Here is an 18,309-nt window from a genome sequence, read left to right as displayed (position 1 = left end):
AGATACAAGGCAATGTCCTGTGTCAGACTTGATTTTCACAAGGATTATGGCCTGTGAGTCTCCAAAACAAGCTTGGGACAGGTTTAAGGAGGATTTTCAAGGAATTGAAAGAATAAGGCAGCAACAACTCTTGAATTTGAGAAGGGGCTTTGAAAATTTGAAGATGAAGGAAGCAAAAATAGTTAAGCAATACTCAGATAGGATCATGTCTGTTGTGAACAACATTAGATTGCTTGGGGATCAGTTTAGTGAAGCTAGAATAGTGGAAAATGTTATTTCAACCTTACCTGAAAGATATGAAGCCAAAATCTCCTCCCTAGAAGGCTCAAGAGATCTGTCGAGCATCTCTTTGACTGAGCTAACCAATGCTCTTTGTGCTCAGGAACAAAGAAGAGCCAGCAGATAGGAAGAGCATAAAAAAGCTACCTTCCAAGCCAAGACCAGACCAACCTCAAGCTCCTCTGGCTATAAAGGGAAGAAGACTTGTTCAGATAAGCCTAGAAGAGATGAAGCAAGAAGAAGATATCCACCTTGCTCACATTGTAGAAGGCTTAGCCATCTAAAGGCAAATTCCTGGTTCAGACCTGATGTGTAATGCAAAATTTGAAAATAGATGGGTCATGTTGAAAAAGTTTGCAAAAACAAAGGCAAGCAGAAGTAAAATCAGTCTCAACAACCTAGATCCAAACCTTAAGTGGCAGAAAAAAAGTTGTGATCAAGAAGAATAGGTCTTTGTTGTCTCTTGTTCAGCCACCAGAAGAAAAACCACAAAAGGGTGGCTGATTGATAATGGTTCCATAAACCCCATGACATCTGATGAGACCATTTTCAAAAGCATTGACAGATCTTTCAACACAAGAGTAAAAGTAGGCAATGGACACTACACTAAAGCAGAAGGCAAGGGAGATGTAATAATTAACACTCCTATAGGTACCAAACTTGTTTCTAATGACTTCTTAGTACTTGAAATTGATAGAAATCTGCTTAGTATAGCTTAGCTGCTTGAAAAGGGTTACTCCGTGCTTTTTAAGGATAAATAGTACCTAATTAGTGATCCAAGTAGATCCAAGCTCATGTCAATAAGCATGAATGACAGAAGCTTTGTTGTTGATTGGAGTAAAAACTCAGTTTGTGCCTACACAACTGTTTTAGATGAATCTAAGTTGTGGCATAAAAGGTTGGGCCATGTTAACTACAAGTCTCTAATTCAGTTGACCAAAGGAGATTTGGTTGAAAACTTCACAAAATCAGTAAAAAAGTGGATGTTTGTGAAGTGTGTCAGCTAGGAAAGTAAGCTAGCCTGCCATTTTCTTTGAACAAAGCCTGGAGAGCCTCTGAGAAGTTACAATTAATCCATATTGATTACTCAAGATTATGTTGGGGCTACTTTCTTAAGCACAAATCAGAAGTGGCATCAATGCTTTGGAAGTTTAAGGCTGCAGCAGAAACAGAATCAGGTTGCAAACTCAAGACACTAAGCTAAGATAATGGCACAAAGTACACTTCAGCAATATTTCAAACTTTTTGAGAAGAATCTAGTATAAAACACCAGTTCACCAACACCTATACACATCAGCAAAATAGTGTCAGTGAGAGAAAAAATAGAAGCTTGATGGATATGGCCAGATGCTTGATGTTTGAGAGAAATTTGCCTAAGATTCTTTGGGCTGAGGTAGTTAATACTGCAATATATCTTCAAAACAAGCTACCAACTAAAGCACTGTTTGAAAAAACACCATTTTGAGCTTGGTTTGGGTTCAAGCCATCAGTTGCTCATCTGAAGATCTTTGGCTGCATTTGTTATACTCATATTCCTGTAGTCAAAAGGGATAAGTTGGCTAAGAAGGCCCAGCTTGGTATTTTGGTGGGCTACAGTAGTGTTAAGAAAGGCTATAGGATTCTAGATCCTACAACCAAAAGGGTTTTTATGAGCAGAGATGTTGTATTTGATGAGAAGTTAAGCTGGAACTAGGATAAAATGAACCAGAATTACTACTGAAGACTTGATGACAAATCAGATTGAAGAAGATCAAAATGATCCTGAAATGGACATTGATCATGAGCCAATTAGGGGAACCAAACCTTTGAGTGAAATATATGAAAAGGCTGATGTGGCTGTTGTTAAACCAACCTGCTTTGAAGAAGTTCAAACTCAGCAAGTATGGAAGCAAGCTATGATGGATAAGATGACCATGATTCACAAAAATCAAAGGAGTTAGTTGCAAGACCAGCTCACAAGAAGGTTATAGGAGTAAAATGAGTGTTTCAAGCCAAGCATAATGCTGATGGAAGCTTGAACAAACTAAAAGCAAGGCTGGTTGTGAAGGGATTTAGTCAGAAATACGGAATTGACTACTTTGAAACATTTGCACCAGTGGCAAGGCTTGATACAATCAGACTACTGGTTGCGTTCGTTGCTCAAAGGCAATGGAAAATACATCAACTTGATGTAAAATCTGCCTTCCTCAATGGCTTTCTTGATGAGGAGATTTATGTTGAACAACCTAAAGGTTTCAAAGTTCTAGGTAAAGAAAATCATGTGTACAAGCTGAGAAAAGCTTTGTATGGCTTAGAACAGGCACTAAGAGCTTGGTATGACAAAATCGACACCTACCTAGTAAGCCTAGGATTCGAGATAAGCATCAGTGAGCCAAATTTGTATGTGAAGAAGGAAGGTGATGAAACACAGTTCATAGTCTCCTTATATGTGGATGACCTACTAGTGATAAGAGAAAACAAGGCTATATTGACTAACTTTAAAGGCAAGATGGAAAGTATGTTTGAAATGTCAGACTTGGGTGAAATTGCCTACTTCCTTGGCATGAAAGTATCCCAAACTCAACAAGGAATTTTCTTGAGTCAAAAGGCATTTGCCTTGAAGATTCTGAATAAGTTCTCTATGCAAAATTGTAAGGAAACTAGCACTCCAGTTGCTGTTGGAGAAAAATTATCAGGCCAAGGTGATTTTGAGAAAGTATGTGAGACAACCTATAGAAGCTTGGTGGGATGTTTACTCTACTTAATAGCTACAAGGCTAGATATAATGTGTGATGTTAGTCTCTTATCCAAGTTCATGCATTGCTGCAATGTGAACCATTTTCAAGCTACAAAGAGAGTTCTCAAGTACATTAAGGGAACTCAAAGCTTTGGGATAAAGTTTACCAAGGTAGCTAGTATGAAGTTGCTTGGTTTTTCTGATAGTAACTGGCAGGATCGACAGATGACATGAAAAGCTCCTCATGGTATTTGTTTACCCTTGGTTCAACTATTTTTTGTTAGAGCTCCAAGAAGCAAATTGTTGTTGCTCAATCAACAACTGAGGCAGAGTATGTAGTAGCTGCAGGAGATGTTAACCAGCAATTTCGTTAAGAAAGATCATGGCTGATTTGAATTTACTCCAAAAGGAAGCAACAAAGATTAAATGTGACAACCAATCTACTATTTCAATTGCAAAGAATCTAGTGTTTCATGGGAAGGCAAAACATTTTAAGATCAAGTTTCATTTTGTTAGGGAAATGGAACAATCTCAAGAAGTTAAACCGATTCATTGCAGTTCTGAAGATCAGCTAGCTGATATCTTGACAAAGCCTCTTTGTCTGTCAAGATTTAAGGATTTGAGAGCCAAATTGGGAGTTTGCAGCATGCAAGGCAAGGAGGAGTGTTGAAGTTGGCTTCCATGTAGGCCATGAAACAGAGCAAGATGCCCGAGCCATGCAAGTTGCTGCTGAAGCTCATGCTGATGTTTTGTTACTTTCAAGTGGATGTTTTGCTACTTAGTTAGATATGAACTAAGTTGTTAGCATGCTTGATGTAATTACGTGCTGATAGATTGATAAATCAATTTTACCATGTGTACAAGTTAAGTTTACCAAGTTTCTAGGCTACTTAATGGAGTTAGGTACATGTTTAGGTAACAGTTTCATCTTTTTGACGAGCTGAATGCTTGGTATTTGTAATGGCTTTTGCGCCTTTATTCAAGGTAATGAAAAATCTTTCAAAACTTCTTATTCTTCATTTTGGTTTTACTTAAGCAATTTTGTTCATAAAACTCAAGCCGATTTTCTTGTTTGATTAGCAAGTTATTGAAGCTTATTACTTAAGTTTCTGTCAAAGTTTCACATTCTATTTTCTTAGTTCTATCAAGTTCAATACTTTCATGCTCTTGATCCTCTCATTTCCTTAATACTTAGTCTTGAGTTAGTAGACATATCTCCTTCGCTGATCCAAAAGCCATAATTTTATTGAATATGGTTGGTGAAACCGAAGCATAAACGCAAGCCTTTGCCTTAGCCTTCTCAATGGTTCTCTCCTTGTGCATTTTGATATGGTGCATAGTTGCATTGTTGAGGAGTGCAGTCACCTCATAGTCTTCCTCGACACCCAATAATCACAACCCTCTATGTATGCTTGCATTCTCATATCCTATGGTTGATAGTTCTCTCCATCAAACACAGATGGGGGTAAGACAGACAAGTTACTTGATCCCGATTCTATTTTTCTCAAAACCTCACAAGTGTATCTCTCAAATTTTCTCTCAGAACTCTTATAAAACTTTTCTCATAGGTCCCTCAAGAAAAATAGCTCTTAGTACTAATGTTGGTTTAGTAGAGAACTAATAGAAGTATAGAAAAATAAGAATGAAAGGGGTGATTGAATTCATTAACCAAGCAACCCTTATATACATGTCTCAAGTAAGAACTTCAACCAAAATTTAAATTCTTATTCCTACTAGTAAGTTAACAAATCTCCCTAGACTTAGTTAAATCTTCCTAGGATTTAGTTTTATTAATAAAAAAACCTTTGCAGCTCTTGAGACACTAATAGAGACAATACAACCATTAGATTCTAGTTTGGATCTTACAACAGCCAACAGTTACATAGGGCTCTTGTAATGGAAGTAAACCTTATGTATACCTATAATTTGGTATTCAATGAACAAGAGCTATATCTAACATTCATTCCGCACAATTATTCAATTCTTTTAGGAGGAGTGCTAAGTAGTCTAAATGGAGCCATAAATCTTTTCATGCGGAATGATTTGAATCGAGGTTGGATACAAAATCTTCCACTTTACACTGATTACTGTGATAGATATGCATCGCGTGGTGCAAATGGCATATGTGACACAAGTCCCCCTTATGTAGTTGCATGTCAGGCTTTTCACCAAACGATCTCGAGGAATGGAATGCAGTATCAGGATCAGGTGGTTGTAGGAGAAACACACAACTAAACTGTTCTAGAGATGGATATATAAAGGTATCTGACGTAAGAGTGCCGAAACCCAAACATTCATGGTATAATTACAGTATAAGCTTAGAGGAATGCAAGAACCTATATTCGGCGAATTGCTCGTGCTCAACTTATGCTAATTTGGACGTTTCAAATGGAGGAACCGGGTGCTTGCTTTGGTTTACGGACCTTATTGATATTATATACATAACTGAGAGTGATCAAGAAATATATGTGATAGTTGCTGCATTAAAAGTAGGTATGAAATATACACTATCCTTTGATTATTTGATTTTATTATTCTTGTTTCATTGATTTTTTTGCTATTTGCTTTCCAAATAGTTCAAAATGAAAACTAAAGAAATAGAGTGAAAAGAAATAACAGAAGGACGATCATAGTGATGACCTTTTCATTGTTTACGGGAGTGCTAATTGCAGTCCTAACTATTAGTGTCTCAAAGGCTGCAAAGTTTTTTTTATTAATAAGACTAAGTTGTAGGGAGATTTGATTGAGTCTTAGAGAGATTTGTTAGCTTATTAGTAGGAGTAGGAAGTTAGGAGTTGTTAACGAGTAGCAAATTAAAATTTGGTTGAGGTTGTTACTTGATACTCGTATATAAGGACTGCTTGGTTAATGAATTTTGCCATCCCTTTCATTATTATTTTTCTATGCTTCTATTAGTTCTTTGTTAAACCAACACTAACCACAGTTGTCGTTTGAAAGATGGATAAGAAATTGCTGTGAAGAGGCTGTCAAAGAGTTCTAAACAAGGAATCAGTGAGTTCACAAATGAAGTTAAACATATTGCAGAACTTCAGCATAGGAATTTAGTGAAGCTCCTTGCATATTCTATTCAAGCATATGAAAAGATGTTGATCTATGAATACTTGCCAAACAAAAGCTTGGACTTCTTTATATTTGGTATGTCTTTTGTCCAATCCATGAAGTTGACTTAGTTATATCCCTTGTCTCAATCTCCCAAAAAATTATATTTAGAGTTCTAACAAGCAATAAATGGCTTTTGAGAAGATCAAACTCTAAGCATGTCACTTGATTGGCCAACACACTACCAAATTATCAACCGGATCGCTCGAGGGCTCCTTTATCTTCATCAAGATTTGAGATAAAGAATAATACATAGAGATCTAAAAAGAATAATACATAGAGATCTAAAAGCTGCTAATGTTTTATTAGATAATGAAATGAATCCGAAAATTTCAGAGTTTGGTTTGGCTAGAAGTTTTGGAGAAAAAGAAACTACAGCAAACATAAGCAAAGTGGTGGGAACATAGTAAGTTTACCCGATCAAATCTGATATTTCATGGCTTTTGTTTTGCAATGGTTACATGTATCAATGTATGCAATGGATGGACTTTACTCGATCAAATCCGATGTTTTCAGCTTTAGAGTTTTAGTTTTAGAAATAGTGAATGGGAAAAGAAACAGAGGATTCTACCATCCAGACCGTCGGCAAAACTTTATTGGACACGTAAGTGTCAAACTATGAAACTCTTTTATATCAAAGATAATAAGTTCTATAAATGTTAAAACAGTTTTACTCGCATAGGCGTGGAGACTGTTCTGCGATGGTAATTCAATGGAACTAGTTGCTGATCCAATTAAAGAGACCTGCAATCCCTCGGAAGCACAAAGATCGATCTAGGTCGGCCTACTATGCGTGCAACGTAGTCTCAAGACAGGCCAAATATGTCAAATGTTGTTGTGATGTTAAGTAGTGATGTAACATTGGCTCAGCCTAAACAGCCTGGATTTTTCTCCGAGAGAGATCTGATTGAAGTCACTTCTTCATCAAATAATCAAAACCCATCTTCTAATGATTTTTCAAAACCCATCTTCTAATGATTTTGCAATCACCATAATGGAGGCAAGATAATGAAGATTTCATGTAAATGTTGTGAGTTCTTTTCTTTTATTCTTTTTGGTATGTTTCATCTCTTAGATATGATGGTTGTCATTGTGGGTGTATATTTATGACTTTGCCACTGCTATACCTGGATAAGTTCATTTACTTTGTTCAATGAATTTAATAATTCCTGCAATTTTAATGGTATGTGAATATTGGAAAAATAAAGTAATTTTATGATACTCTAATCACCAAGTTCTAACTAATTATGTTCAACATCATGCACTCTAGCTATTTTGATGCACTACAAGATAATGCCAATGAATATTCTAACACGTGATGAGCTATTATTGTCGCTCGTAATTGTTTGTGTAGAATTTCGGTGATGAAAATTTGAAAGACACAGAACGAAAGACAAATAAAAACTCATACAGGAAAATGGAGCAATAGGACAAGATTTCAAAGTGTGTATTAAATCACTATCTTAATTTGCCTCAGTTATACTCGAAGTGCAAATGAATTTTAAGCAAATAAACCTCGATGATAGAATAAATCCCAGTGACTATTTACATTTTATATTAGCAAAAATAGTTCATTAAGCACTAAGCAGAGTATAACAAGAAAATCAATTCTTAAAAAGAATTTCTATAATAATTTTTTATAGAATAATATAAGAATAATAAAAGATGGAGGAAAAATAGAAAGAATTTTTGATAATTTTTTTGGTATATTTTTTCAAATGAAATCTCAATTTTATTTATAAGGATTCTCATGTCTCTTTATAAAGACATAAGCTTTCAATAGATTTTTTTTCTAAAGAATCACATCTTTAAAGCAAACAATTATTTAACTAATATCTTTTAAATAGATATAACTATTAAAGTAAGAGATTCAATCATTTAAATAATATCTCTTAAATAAATATAATTATTCAAGTAATATTGCTTGAATAATTATAATTTTTTGTAAAAAAATCAAGTGATATAACTCTTCGTATTTAAGAGACTTAACTTATTATAAATAGTTAACTCTTAATCAATAACCATAAGACATAACTTTTAATTAATTGCATTATTTCATTTAAAGTTATTGGAATACTATAAATATTTAAAAATGTTCCAACAATCCCCCCATTTTCAAAATATTTTAAATTTTGATAATTTTGAAAATCAATTTACAAATGAAAGATGTCTTACAATTAAACTTTCACTTAGTGAAAGCATGTTACGATTAATCGAAATTGCATGGTAGAATAAGATTTGAATCAACTATTCCATTTTCAACACCAGTTAATGCGTGGTATCTAGGACACTATTATGATCATATGTATGTGTCTTCTTTTCATCAATGTTGTTAGAACCAAGCCTTTGAGCCTTTAGAAGTTGTCACACTTCACACTCATATAAATAGATCCTATTGAGAGTGTCTTTGTCTTGATTATATAAACATAAAAAATTTTAAAAATATTAATATTAACAACTTAATAGTGATATTAATTAAAATAAAAAATATATAATAATATTTTTTTACCATTTGTAATTGGACGCCAAAATATGTTTATGATTCACACGAAGTAGAGGCATTTACATTTTTAAAATGATGAAAATAGAATAAAATCTAAGAAATTACAAACGGTTAGGATAGAAAATTGAGAGAAAAAAACAATTGAGAGATTAGGGTAAAAAATTAAGAATAAAAGGATTAAAGATAGTTGAGAGAATAGACCAATAAGATTGAATAAAAAAATTGAAAGGGTAAAATGTGTATATAGTCAAAAAATTTAACCATTGGTTTTTTTTTCAATAGTTGTTGATCCAAAGGTTAAAAAATCAATAGCCCTGATTTTTTAACCATTGGTGATCCAAGAGTTAATATATATATTATTTTTTAAAATAAATCAATTGCATGTGACGGGAGTGCCACGTGGGTATTGGATATAAAAATGATTTCATGGTGCTTTTTTCACGTGGCACTTATTTTTTAAAATTAACCTATTTCTTTAAATTTTAAAAAAAAACCCCTAAAACCTAAAATATTTTAGAAATTGCATATTTCCCTAACTTACCCTTTAGATAGGTGGATCTAACATTGCTATAAAGTTCCTGTCCAAAAGTAAATGAAAGAAAACAAAGATGCTGTATATTTGAACGTAGGAAACTTAGCTATCCTGAAGTTTTTTTTGTCAAAGTTGTGGACCGTTGATGTTTTTGATTATTATCAACGTTGCCAATGTCTTCTTCTACTTGGTCCGATTTGTCAATTTCCCACTAAATCATCTTTCTTAGAAGAATTTTCAAGGGGGTTTATCTGGTGATCTTTTTCAATACCTAACTAGTACTACCCTTTGACTTCAGAGTAATATAGAAGCACTGTTGCAGACAAACACAGCAGAAATTTTATAAATTTCTTAACTTCTTTCTTTTATATGAATGAATCAATGCCTAATTGATTTATCAAAACATGCCATGAATTTATGTGAGAAGCTACTATCGTGGCTCTAATGATGTAATAGTAGATTCATATATTGAGAACATTTCATTTTTTTCTGATATAGAGTCGGTCATAGGCAGATTTCTTTCAATGAAAAACCCAGGCTGCTTTGGTTGCGGCAATACACTGTCACCGCACAACATGAGCAATACTAATGACATGTTTGGTCTGTCAGGGGGGCTTTGTTGCACACATAATAGACCTACATTGATGCATCTTAACACTTCGGTTGCGTTGTACAAGTCACCGAATGCAGTGTCGATTAGTTCTAATGGTCTCTTTCCCATCCACAGTGTCCATGCCTGAAAAGTTGGAACCGCAAATAATGTTATTGTTTGAAACAGAAAGCAAAAGGTGAACTGTTGGTATTTCAGTCTTATAATGTCTTACATGTCCAAGAAGATTATAGTCATGTTCCGGATGGGAAAATCCCCTGTTTTTCTTTCCTGATAGTATCTCCAGAACCAAAACTCCAAAGCTGAATACATCGGATTTCATTGAGAAAAGCCCATCCAAGGCATATTCAGGTGACATATAACCACTGCAGGGAAAAATAAATGCTAGATTAGAACTTCAAAATCAACATGGAATAATGCACTAGACAAGTCTTGCTTATGTACATACTATGTTCCAACCACTCTTCTAGTTTTGGCCCGAGTCTGATCTAGTCCGAACTTCCGAGCCAAGCCAAAATCTGATATCTTTGGGTTCATGTTATTATCTAATAAAATATTGCTTGCTTTGAGATCTCTATGGATAATCCTCAATATAGAGTCATGATGAAGATAAAGAACCCCTCTAGCAATTCCATCAATAATGTGCATTCGGATACGCCAGTCCAGTAATTTGCTTCTTGTTTGATCTGCACTCAACAAAACGACATCAGAAAAGAAACAAAATGTCCACCGGAGGGGGAGGTTCTGAGATATAAGGCTCAAACCGAAAATAAAGTAGTCCAAACTTTTGTTAGGCATGTACTCATAAATTAACATCTTTTCATCTCTTCTGATGCAGCAACCAAAGAGCTTTACAAGATTACGATGCTGAAGTTTGGAAATCAATGTTACTTCATTTTTGAACTCTTCCAGTCCTTGTCCGGAATTCTTTGACAGTCTCTTCACCGCTATTTCTTGTCCCTCAATCAATGTACCCTTAAGTTTATAATGTTCAAAATGGTTAAGTAGTGAATGAAATATGGTTTGCAGAATACAACTTATATACCTTGTAAACAGGACCAAATCCACCCTGTCCCAAAATGTTGTTGCTCAAGAAGTTATTAGTTGCCGTAGCTACGGTTGCGAAATCGAACAAAGGCAATTCTAAATCTTCCTTTCCATGTTCACCTGGTTGTCACTGAACTTGTATAAGATGGATTGAAAACTGATTATAGAACTTACAGTGTTCAAATATAAACTAAGTGGCAAATTACTCTGGCATTCCATTCAATTTTTCACAGTCAAATTCAGTTTTTCATTTCCAACAAAACATCAAATTTATGATGGATATATTTTGTTATATGATCGTGCTTTTAGTTAGAACTGAATTCTTGTACCTGTTTTTCTGAGCTTTTTCCTCCTAACGTACAACCACAATGCTAGTAGCATCATTCCGCTGGTTATTATGACAGAGATGGCAATGATTGCTGCCTTTTGCTTTTCTTTTGTCTTCCCTTTGTTTTGAATATGATCTGAAAGATTTGATTAATAATAATCGATCAAAAATAAAAGGTTTCTGTTGAAGCCGTGGCCTGCATTGCAACAAAGAACCAGCAGCAACAAATTGGTCAAAAGACCAACAGCAGCAAATTGTACAATTTGAGCTGCTATACTGTTTTGTAGCAAAGAAATGGAGTTGGTTCAGTTATAAAATTACTTTTTGAATATTTGTTCCTATGGAACTTAGTCTAAATCTTTGTAATGAGTTAGCTAAGTTAGTAGGAAAGATTGACTGATGTAATAGCTGGTATGCCAGCTTTCTTTTGTATACAAGTTGCTATATTGGTAAGTAAGAGCAGTTAAATTAGTAGGTAGCTGTCAAATACTTTTGTAACCATCATATATTCAAAGTTTGAATGAAAATTATGATGACTTCTCAGTTACAATTTTTCTTGCTGAGTTCTTTTCTTTTGTTTTTCTTTCAATCGTTTTTGCTTTCTTTGCTACTGCCATTTATCCAACAAATGGTATCAAGAGCTTTCAGTCTTTGAGGGCCTTGGTTGTACACTGTCACTAAGCAAATTTTGTTTGAAACAAAAGAAGAAGAGGTTGTTTTGCTTGCAAAAAAATGAGTTTTACACCACCTCCTCCACCTGTCTTTGCTGGAGAAAATTACAACATCTGGGCAGTGAAAATGAGAACATACCTGCAGGCACACGACCTGTGGAATGTTGTTCTCAATGACACTGAGCCACCACCACTAAGAGCCAACCCGACTATAGCCCAGATTAGGCAGCACAATGAAGACTGTGCCAAGAAGTATAAGGCTATGTCGTGCCTTCAAAGTGGAGTTTCTGATGTTATTTTCACAAGAATAATGGCTTGTGACACTCCAAAGCAGGCCTGGGACAAACTCAAGGAGGAGTTTCAGGGGTCTGACAAGACCAGGCAACAGCAGCTGATCAACATGAGAAGAGATTTTGAAAATCTCAAAATGAAGGACTCAGAAACCATCAAGCAGTATGCTGACAGAATCATGGCTACTGTCAACAACATAAGGCTGCTTGGGGAAGAATTCAGTGACCAAAGAGTGGTTGAGAAGGTCATAACAACCTTGCCAGAGAAGTATGAAGCAAAAATTTCTTCTCTGGAAGATTCAAGGGACTTGTCAACAATCCCTTTGACAGAGCTTATAAATGCTCTCTATGCTCAAGAGCAGAGAAGGGCAAATAGGCAGGAGGACCACTATGAAGGAGCTTTTCAGGCTAGAAGCAGAGAAAGCTCAAGTGCAAACTTAAATGCCAAAGGCAAGAAGCCCTGGACTGAGAAGAAGAAGAAAGAACCTGTCAAAAGGAAGTTCCCACCTTGTGTCCATTGCAAGAAGACTACTCATCTCGAGAAATACTGTTGGTACAGACCAGACATTCAATGTAGAGCCTGCAAGCAATTTGGCCACATCGAAAAGGTCTGTAAGAGCAAGCCAAAACCACAACCACAATTTCAAAACCAAGCTCAAGCTGCAGAAGAGGTTGAATCACCTGAAGAGCATGTTTTTTCAGCATCATGCTTTGCAAGCTCGAGCAAAGTTAGTAAAATATGGTTGATTGACAGTGGATGTACCCACCATATGGCTTCTGAGAAGAGTATATTTAAGGAGCTTGACACCACTTTCAAGTCCAAAGTTAGAATTGGCAATGGTGAGCTGCTGGAGGCAAAAGGGAAAGGTAAGGCCTTGATAAGCACCAAGTCAGGTATTAAAACCATTTCTGAGGTTCTCTATGTACCTGACATTGACCAAAATTTGCTAAGTGTTGGCCAGCTATTGGAGAAGAGTTACTCTCTGATTTTTGAAGGCAAAAACTGTTTGATCAAAAATGCTGCTGGTGAAGTGTTGACTACAGTGGCTATGCAAGACAGAACCTTCATTGTGGATGTGAATCAACTGCAAGCCAAGGCATACGCATCTCAGTCTGATGAGACAGACTTGTGGCACAGGAGGATGGGGCATGTGAACTACAATTCACTGAGCATGCTGCACAAAATGGATTTGGTCAGTGATATGTCCAAAATTGAGCCAAAGGATGCTGTATGTGAGGTCTGTCAGCTTGGCAAACAAACCAGATTACCCTTTCCAGTCAACAAGGCATGGAGAGCACAAGGGAAGCTTCAGCTTATTCATACAGACATCTGTGGACCAATGAAGACTACCTCCTTAAATGGCAGCAAGTACTTTGTACTCTTCATTGATGATTATTCAAGGTTCTGTTGGGTAAATTTTTTGAAGCATAAGTCAGATGTTTATGACTCTTTCTGCAAATTTAAAGCCTTGGTTGAAAACCAAGCAAATTGCAAACTAAAATGTTTGAGGTCTGACAATGGTTCTGAGTATGTATCTCAGAAGTTTCAAAAATTGTGTGATGATGCTGGAATTCAACACCAATTGACTACTGTGTACACACCACAGCAAAATGGTGTTTGTGAAAGGAAAAACAGAACAGTCCTTGATATGGCTAGGTGTTTGTTATTTGAGGCTAATATGCCTAATGTTTTTTGGGCTGAAGCTGTGAATACAGCTATTTACCTGTTGAATAGGTTGCCAACTAATGCAGTCAAAGGAAAAACTCCCTTTGAAGCCTGGTTTGCACAGAAACCATCTGTCTCTCATTTGAAGGTATTTGGTTGTCTATGTTATGTGTTGGTACCTGAGGAGAGAAGAACCAAGTTGGACAAGAGGTCCATGCCTGGGGTGTTTGTTGGCTACAGCAATGTGAAGAAAGGATACAGAGTCTTTGATCCACTGACCAAGAAGGTTGTAGTGAGCAGAGATGTGAAATTCAGTGAAGCAAGTAGCTGGAAATGGGATGGAATTGAAGCAAATTTGCCAGATGAAGAAGAGATTGATGTTGATCTGCAGCAAGCTGAAAATGAAGAAGTAATTGAAAATGGCTATGATGATCAACCTGTTCGAGGCACCAGGACATTAACTGACATCTATGAGAGATGTACAGTAACTATAGTAGAGCCTTCATGTTTTGAAGAAGCTGCAAAAGATAAATGCTGGCAGGATGCTATGGAAGCTGAATTTAAAATGATTCAGAAAAATGATACATGGGAGCTTGTAAACAGACCTGAAAACAGAAAAATTATAGGTGTAAAGTGGGTCTATAGAATTAAGAACAATGCAGATGGCTCTCTTAATAGACATAAGGCCAGACTGGTTGTTAAAGGTTATAGTCAGCAGCAAGGGGTTGATTTTTCTGAAACCTTTGCACCTGTTGCAAGGTTGGATACTATCAGATTGCTGCTAGCTTTGGCAGCTCAAAAGCATTGGAAGGTGCATCATCTGGATGTTAAGTCAGCCTTTCTAAATGGCTTTCTTAATGAAGAAATATTCATTGAGCAACCTGAGGGTTTTATGGTCACTGGTGAAGAACAGAAGGTCTACAAGCTGAAAAAGGCTTTGTACGGTCTAAAACAGGCTCCAAGGGCCTGGTATGAGAGGATTGATGGCTACTTAGCAAGGCTCGGGTTCACAAAGAGTATCAGTGAGCCTACACTCTATGTTAAGAAGGATCAGGAGGAAACCTTGTTAATTGTTTCCTTGTATGTTGATGATCTGTTGGTTATTGGCTGCAAAGATGAACTTATTGAAGACTTCAAGAAACAGATGCAACATGTCTTTGAGATGACTGACCTTGGTCTTATGACCTACTTTCTTGGCATGGAGATAAAACAAGGAAGTGATGGCATTTTCATAAGTCAGCAAACATTTGCTTCCAAGGTGCTTGAAAAATTTTGCATGTTGAAATGCAAATCAGTCACTACACCAGTTGCATTGGGAGAAAAATTGTCAAGTGCCAGTGAACATGATCGAGTAGATGAGAAGGCATATAGAAGCTTAATTGGTTGTTTGCTTTATTTAACAGCAACTAGACCAGACATTGTCTATGCTGTTAGTCTACTTTCAAGATTTATGCACTGCAGTAATGTGGCACATCTGAAGGCAGCAAAAAGAGTGTTAAGGTATGTCAAAGGAACCATTGATACTAGTGTGAAGTTTTGGAGGGCAAGGCAGCTGAAACTCGTAGGCTATTCTGATAGCGATTGGGCAGGGTCAGTTGATGACATGAGGAGCACTTCAGGTTATTTTTTCACCTTAGGCTCGAGTGTTTTCAGCTGGAGTTCGAAGAAGCAACAAACTGTTGCACAATCTACAGCAGAGGCTGAATATATCTCAGCTGCAGCAGCTGTGAACCAAGCCATTTGGCTTAGGAAGATCTTGGATGATTTGAATGAAAGTCAAGTTCAGCCTACTAAGATTAGAGTGGATAATCAATCAGCTGTGGCCATAGCCAAGAATCCAGTCTTCCATGGTAAGACTAAGCACTTCAAAATCAAATTTCATTTTGTTAGAGAAGCTGAGCAATCTAGGGAGGTTAGCTTAATTCATTGCAGCTCAGAAATTCAGCTAGCTGACATTTTAACTAAACCATTGGGAGCCAACTGATTTAATGCTTTGAAGGAAAGGATTGGTGTTTGTTGCATACAGACCAAGGAGGAGTGTTGAAGCCGTGGCCTGCATTGCAACAAAGAACCAGCAGCAACAAATTGGTCAAAAGACCAACAGCAGCAAATTGTACAATTTGAGCTGCTATACTGTTTTGTAGCAAAGAAATGGAGTTGGTTCAGTTATAAAATTACTTTTTGAATATTTGTTCCTATGGAACTTAGTCTAAATCTTTGTAATGAGTTAGCTAAGTTAGTAGGAAAGATTGACTGATGTAATAGCTGGTATGCCAGCTTTCTTTTGTATACAAGTTGCTATATTGGTAAGTAAGAGCAGTTAAATTAGTAGGTAGCTGTCAAATACTTTTGTAACCATCATATATTCAAAGTTTGAATGAAAATTATGATGACTTCTCAGTTACAATTTTTCTTGCTGAGTTCTTTTCTTTTGTTTTTCTTTCAATCGTTTTTGCTTTCTTTGCTACTGCCATTTATCCAACAGTTTCATGTTAGAACATATCTCCGAACTGTTTGTACCAATTTTATTTCTGTCTAAATAGAAGATAAAGAAGGAACATTACTCAATCACAAGTGGCCAGCCTGATATAAAGGTCTTGCCCACCCTCATTTAATTCTGAGATGTCAGTTAAGTCTCCATACCACAGCAAGCAGCCACGGCCTCCCTCTCGGATATCTAAATTTGTGTATGCAGTGCAAGAGCAATTCTTCAAACACAATTTCTCACACTCCTTAAGATCAATGCTAAGGTCAGCCCAAGATTTTGAAGTGTCTGGTATTCTTAGTCCAGTTGCTTGAGAAAGCTATCTCCACCTTCACATGCCAATGGTGTCCTTCGGGTACATCCGTTTGACCAGTCTACAGAATTAATATCCTCGGGAGATGCTGATCTGTGCAGGAACCCTTCCAAGCATTTACATGGTGGAGATTCATTGGTGTTGCAAGTGGCATATGGTCCACAATAGGCATATATCGAACACTGATCCACTTGTGATGTGGCGAAAACCTCCCAGTCTTTTTTTCTCTCATTCCATATGGTGCGTTGTATTAGACCTGATGGATTCAATAAGTACCTTGTATAGACAGAATGGTTTTGGACCTCGTATTCGTAGTAGATCTCATTCTCATTCCAGACAAACTCAAACGAATATATTGGATTAACTGTAGGCAGTGTTCTTCCTGAAAGATAAGCACCATTCCATGGTCCTGCTCTGAACAATATTTCAGTTCCATTCTTAAGAACGAACTGCAGTAATCCCTGCGGATCGGTCCTGATAGAATATAGACCTGGAGCAGGATTTTGCATACTTTTCCAGGATGATATATGCCAATCAAAACCGGTGACAAAGTTTCTCCCAAGCTTCATTCCTGGTAAAAAGGTATCGCAAGGATAATCAAAACTCTGCCAAAGAAAGTTTGTCGGATCACTATCATTTCGGTCCTTCACTACGAAATTTCCCGAATCCAGGAGCTGTGCAATCGTCTCCTCTACTGCATTTCTTGATGTATTGGAAGACCAAACAATACCTTTGGTGCGATTCATAATTGAAAGAATTCCATTGTGGTTGATACTGAGAACTCCTGAGGCATCAGAAACTGGAGTTTCCCTATTGGCAACCCATACAACAGTCCCAGTTGATACTTTCTTGTACCATATTCCCACATATCGACTCTTGGAATTTCTGGGACTGAAAAATCCCAGTTCAAAGCTTCCACCAGCTGACACCAGAGTTTCACCATCTTTTATGGATTGCCCTGGAGGTATAGTGTTTAGTGCCAAAGTTGTTGTTGTAAAGAAGAGAAGCAAGCATAGAAAAAGCACCATTAAGAAGGCTTCCTTTATTTCCTAATAACTGGTTTTTCATTTTAAAAATAATTGATGCAAGGAGGTGGAGATAGAAAAGTAAAAGTATGCTTACTTTTTGATGGTTCCTTTTTCCATGTTTTTCGTATTTTCTACAATTGACAATAGCGAAGTTTCATTAGCTCCATTAAGAAGGCTTCATTTATGTCCTAGTAGCTGGTTTTTCATTTGAAAGATAACTGATGCAATGAGGTGGAATTAGAAAAAGTAAAACGATCTCTACTCTTTGATTGTTTACTAAATTTCACAACACCCGAGTTTCATTAGCATTTCTCAACAGTCAATTTATATGGATCAGACAAAAGATTGAAATAGAAAAGTCAAAACTCGACTGTTTCAGTGTGGAGATTACTTCAACGTTTCAGATTACTTTAAAATATATTCATCATAAAAATTATAAAATTATTTTTCGTGCATTATAATTTTTACAATTTTTACTTAACATTCCTTTCACAAGTATTGGTTACAAAATGAGTTTTCCGATAAGAATTTTAACAATACTTAGAGGTTCTAGTAGTTATAAAAATATTATTATATAAATAGATATGTTGTTATATATTTAGATATTTTATTATATATTATATAATAGATTTCGTTGATCTTGGATGTTGATTTGCGTTGACCTTGACGTTGACAAGAATTGACTAGTTAATGTCCGGGGTCAACGTGCCACGATTCCAAA

At 36.2% G+C, this 18,309-nt stretch overlaps 1 protein-coding gene across 1 annotated transcript; it reads right to left on the bottom strand.

The window, feature by feature from the left end:
- Positions 1-9,580: 9,580 nt before the first annotated feature.
- Positions 9,581-17,600, bottom strand: LOC107951787 (G-type lectin S-receptor-like serine/threonine-protein kinase At4g27290). Its single transcript, XM_041079621.1, is given in 19 exon segments — positions 9,581-9,886; positions 9,975-10,125; positions 10,209-10,446; positions 10,525-10,735; positions 10,806-10,927; positions 11,137-11,271; positions 11,377-11,411; positions 11,946-12,077; positions 12,180-12,442; positions 12,658-12,777; positions 12,860-12,970; positions 13,077-13,181; positions 13,821-13,873; positions 13,942-13,996; positions 14,042-14,147; positions 14,368-14,511; positions 15,791-15,815; positions 16,335-16,556; positions 16,559-17,600. Coding segments are annotated over 19 exon segments (3,564 nt in total). The 5' UTR covers positions 17,589-17,600.
- Positions 17,601-18,309: the final 709 nt, after the last annotated feature.

Source organism: Gossypium hirsutum, chromosome A01 (assembly GCF_007990345.1).
Source record: "Gossypium hirsutum isolate 1008001.06 chromosome A01, Gossypium_hirsutum_v2.1, whole genome shotgun sequence".
In the NCBI taxonomy this organism is placed as follows: Eukaryota; Viridiplantae; Streptophyta; class Magnoliopsida; order Malvales; family Malvaceae; genus Gossypium; species Gossypium hirsutum.
This window is presented reverse-complemented; position numbering and strand designations above follow the sequence as displayed.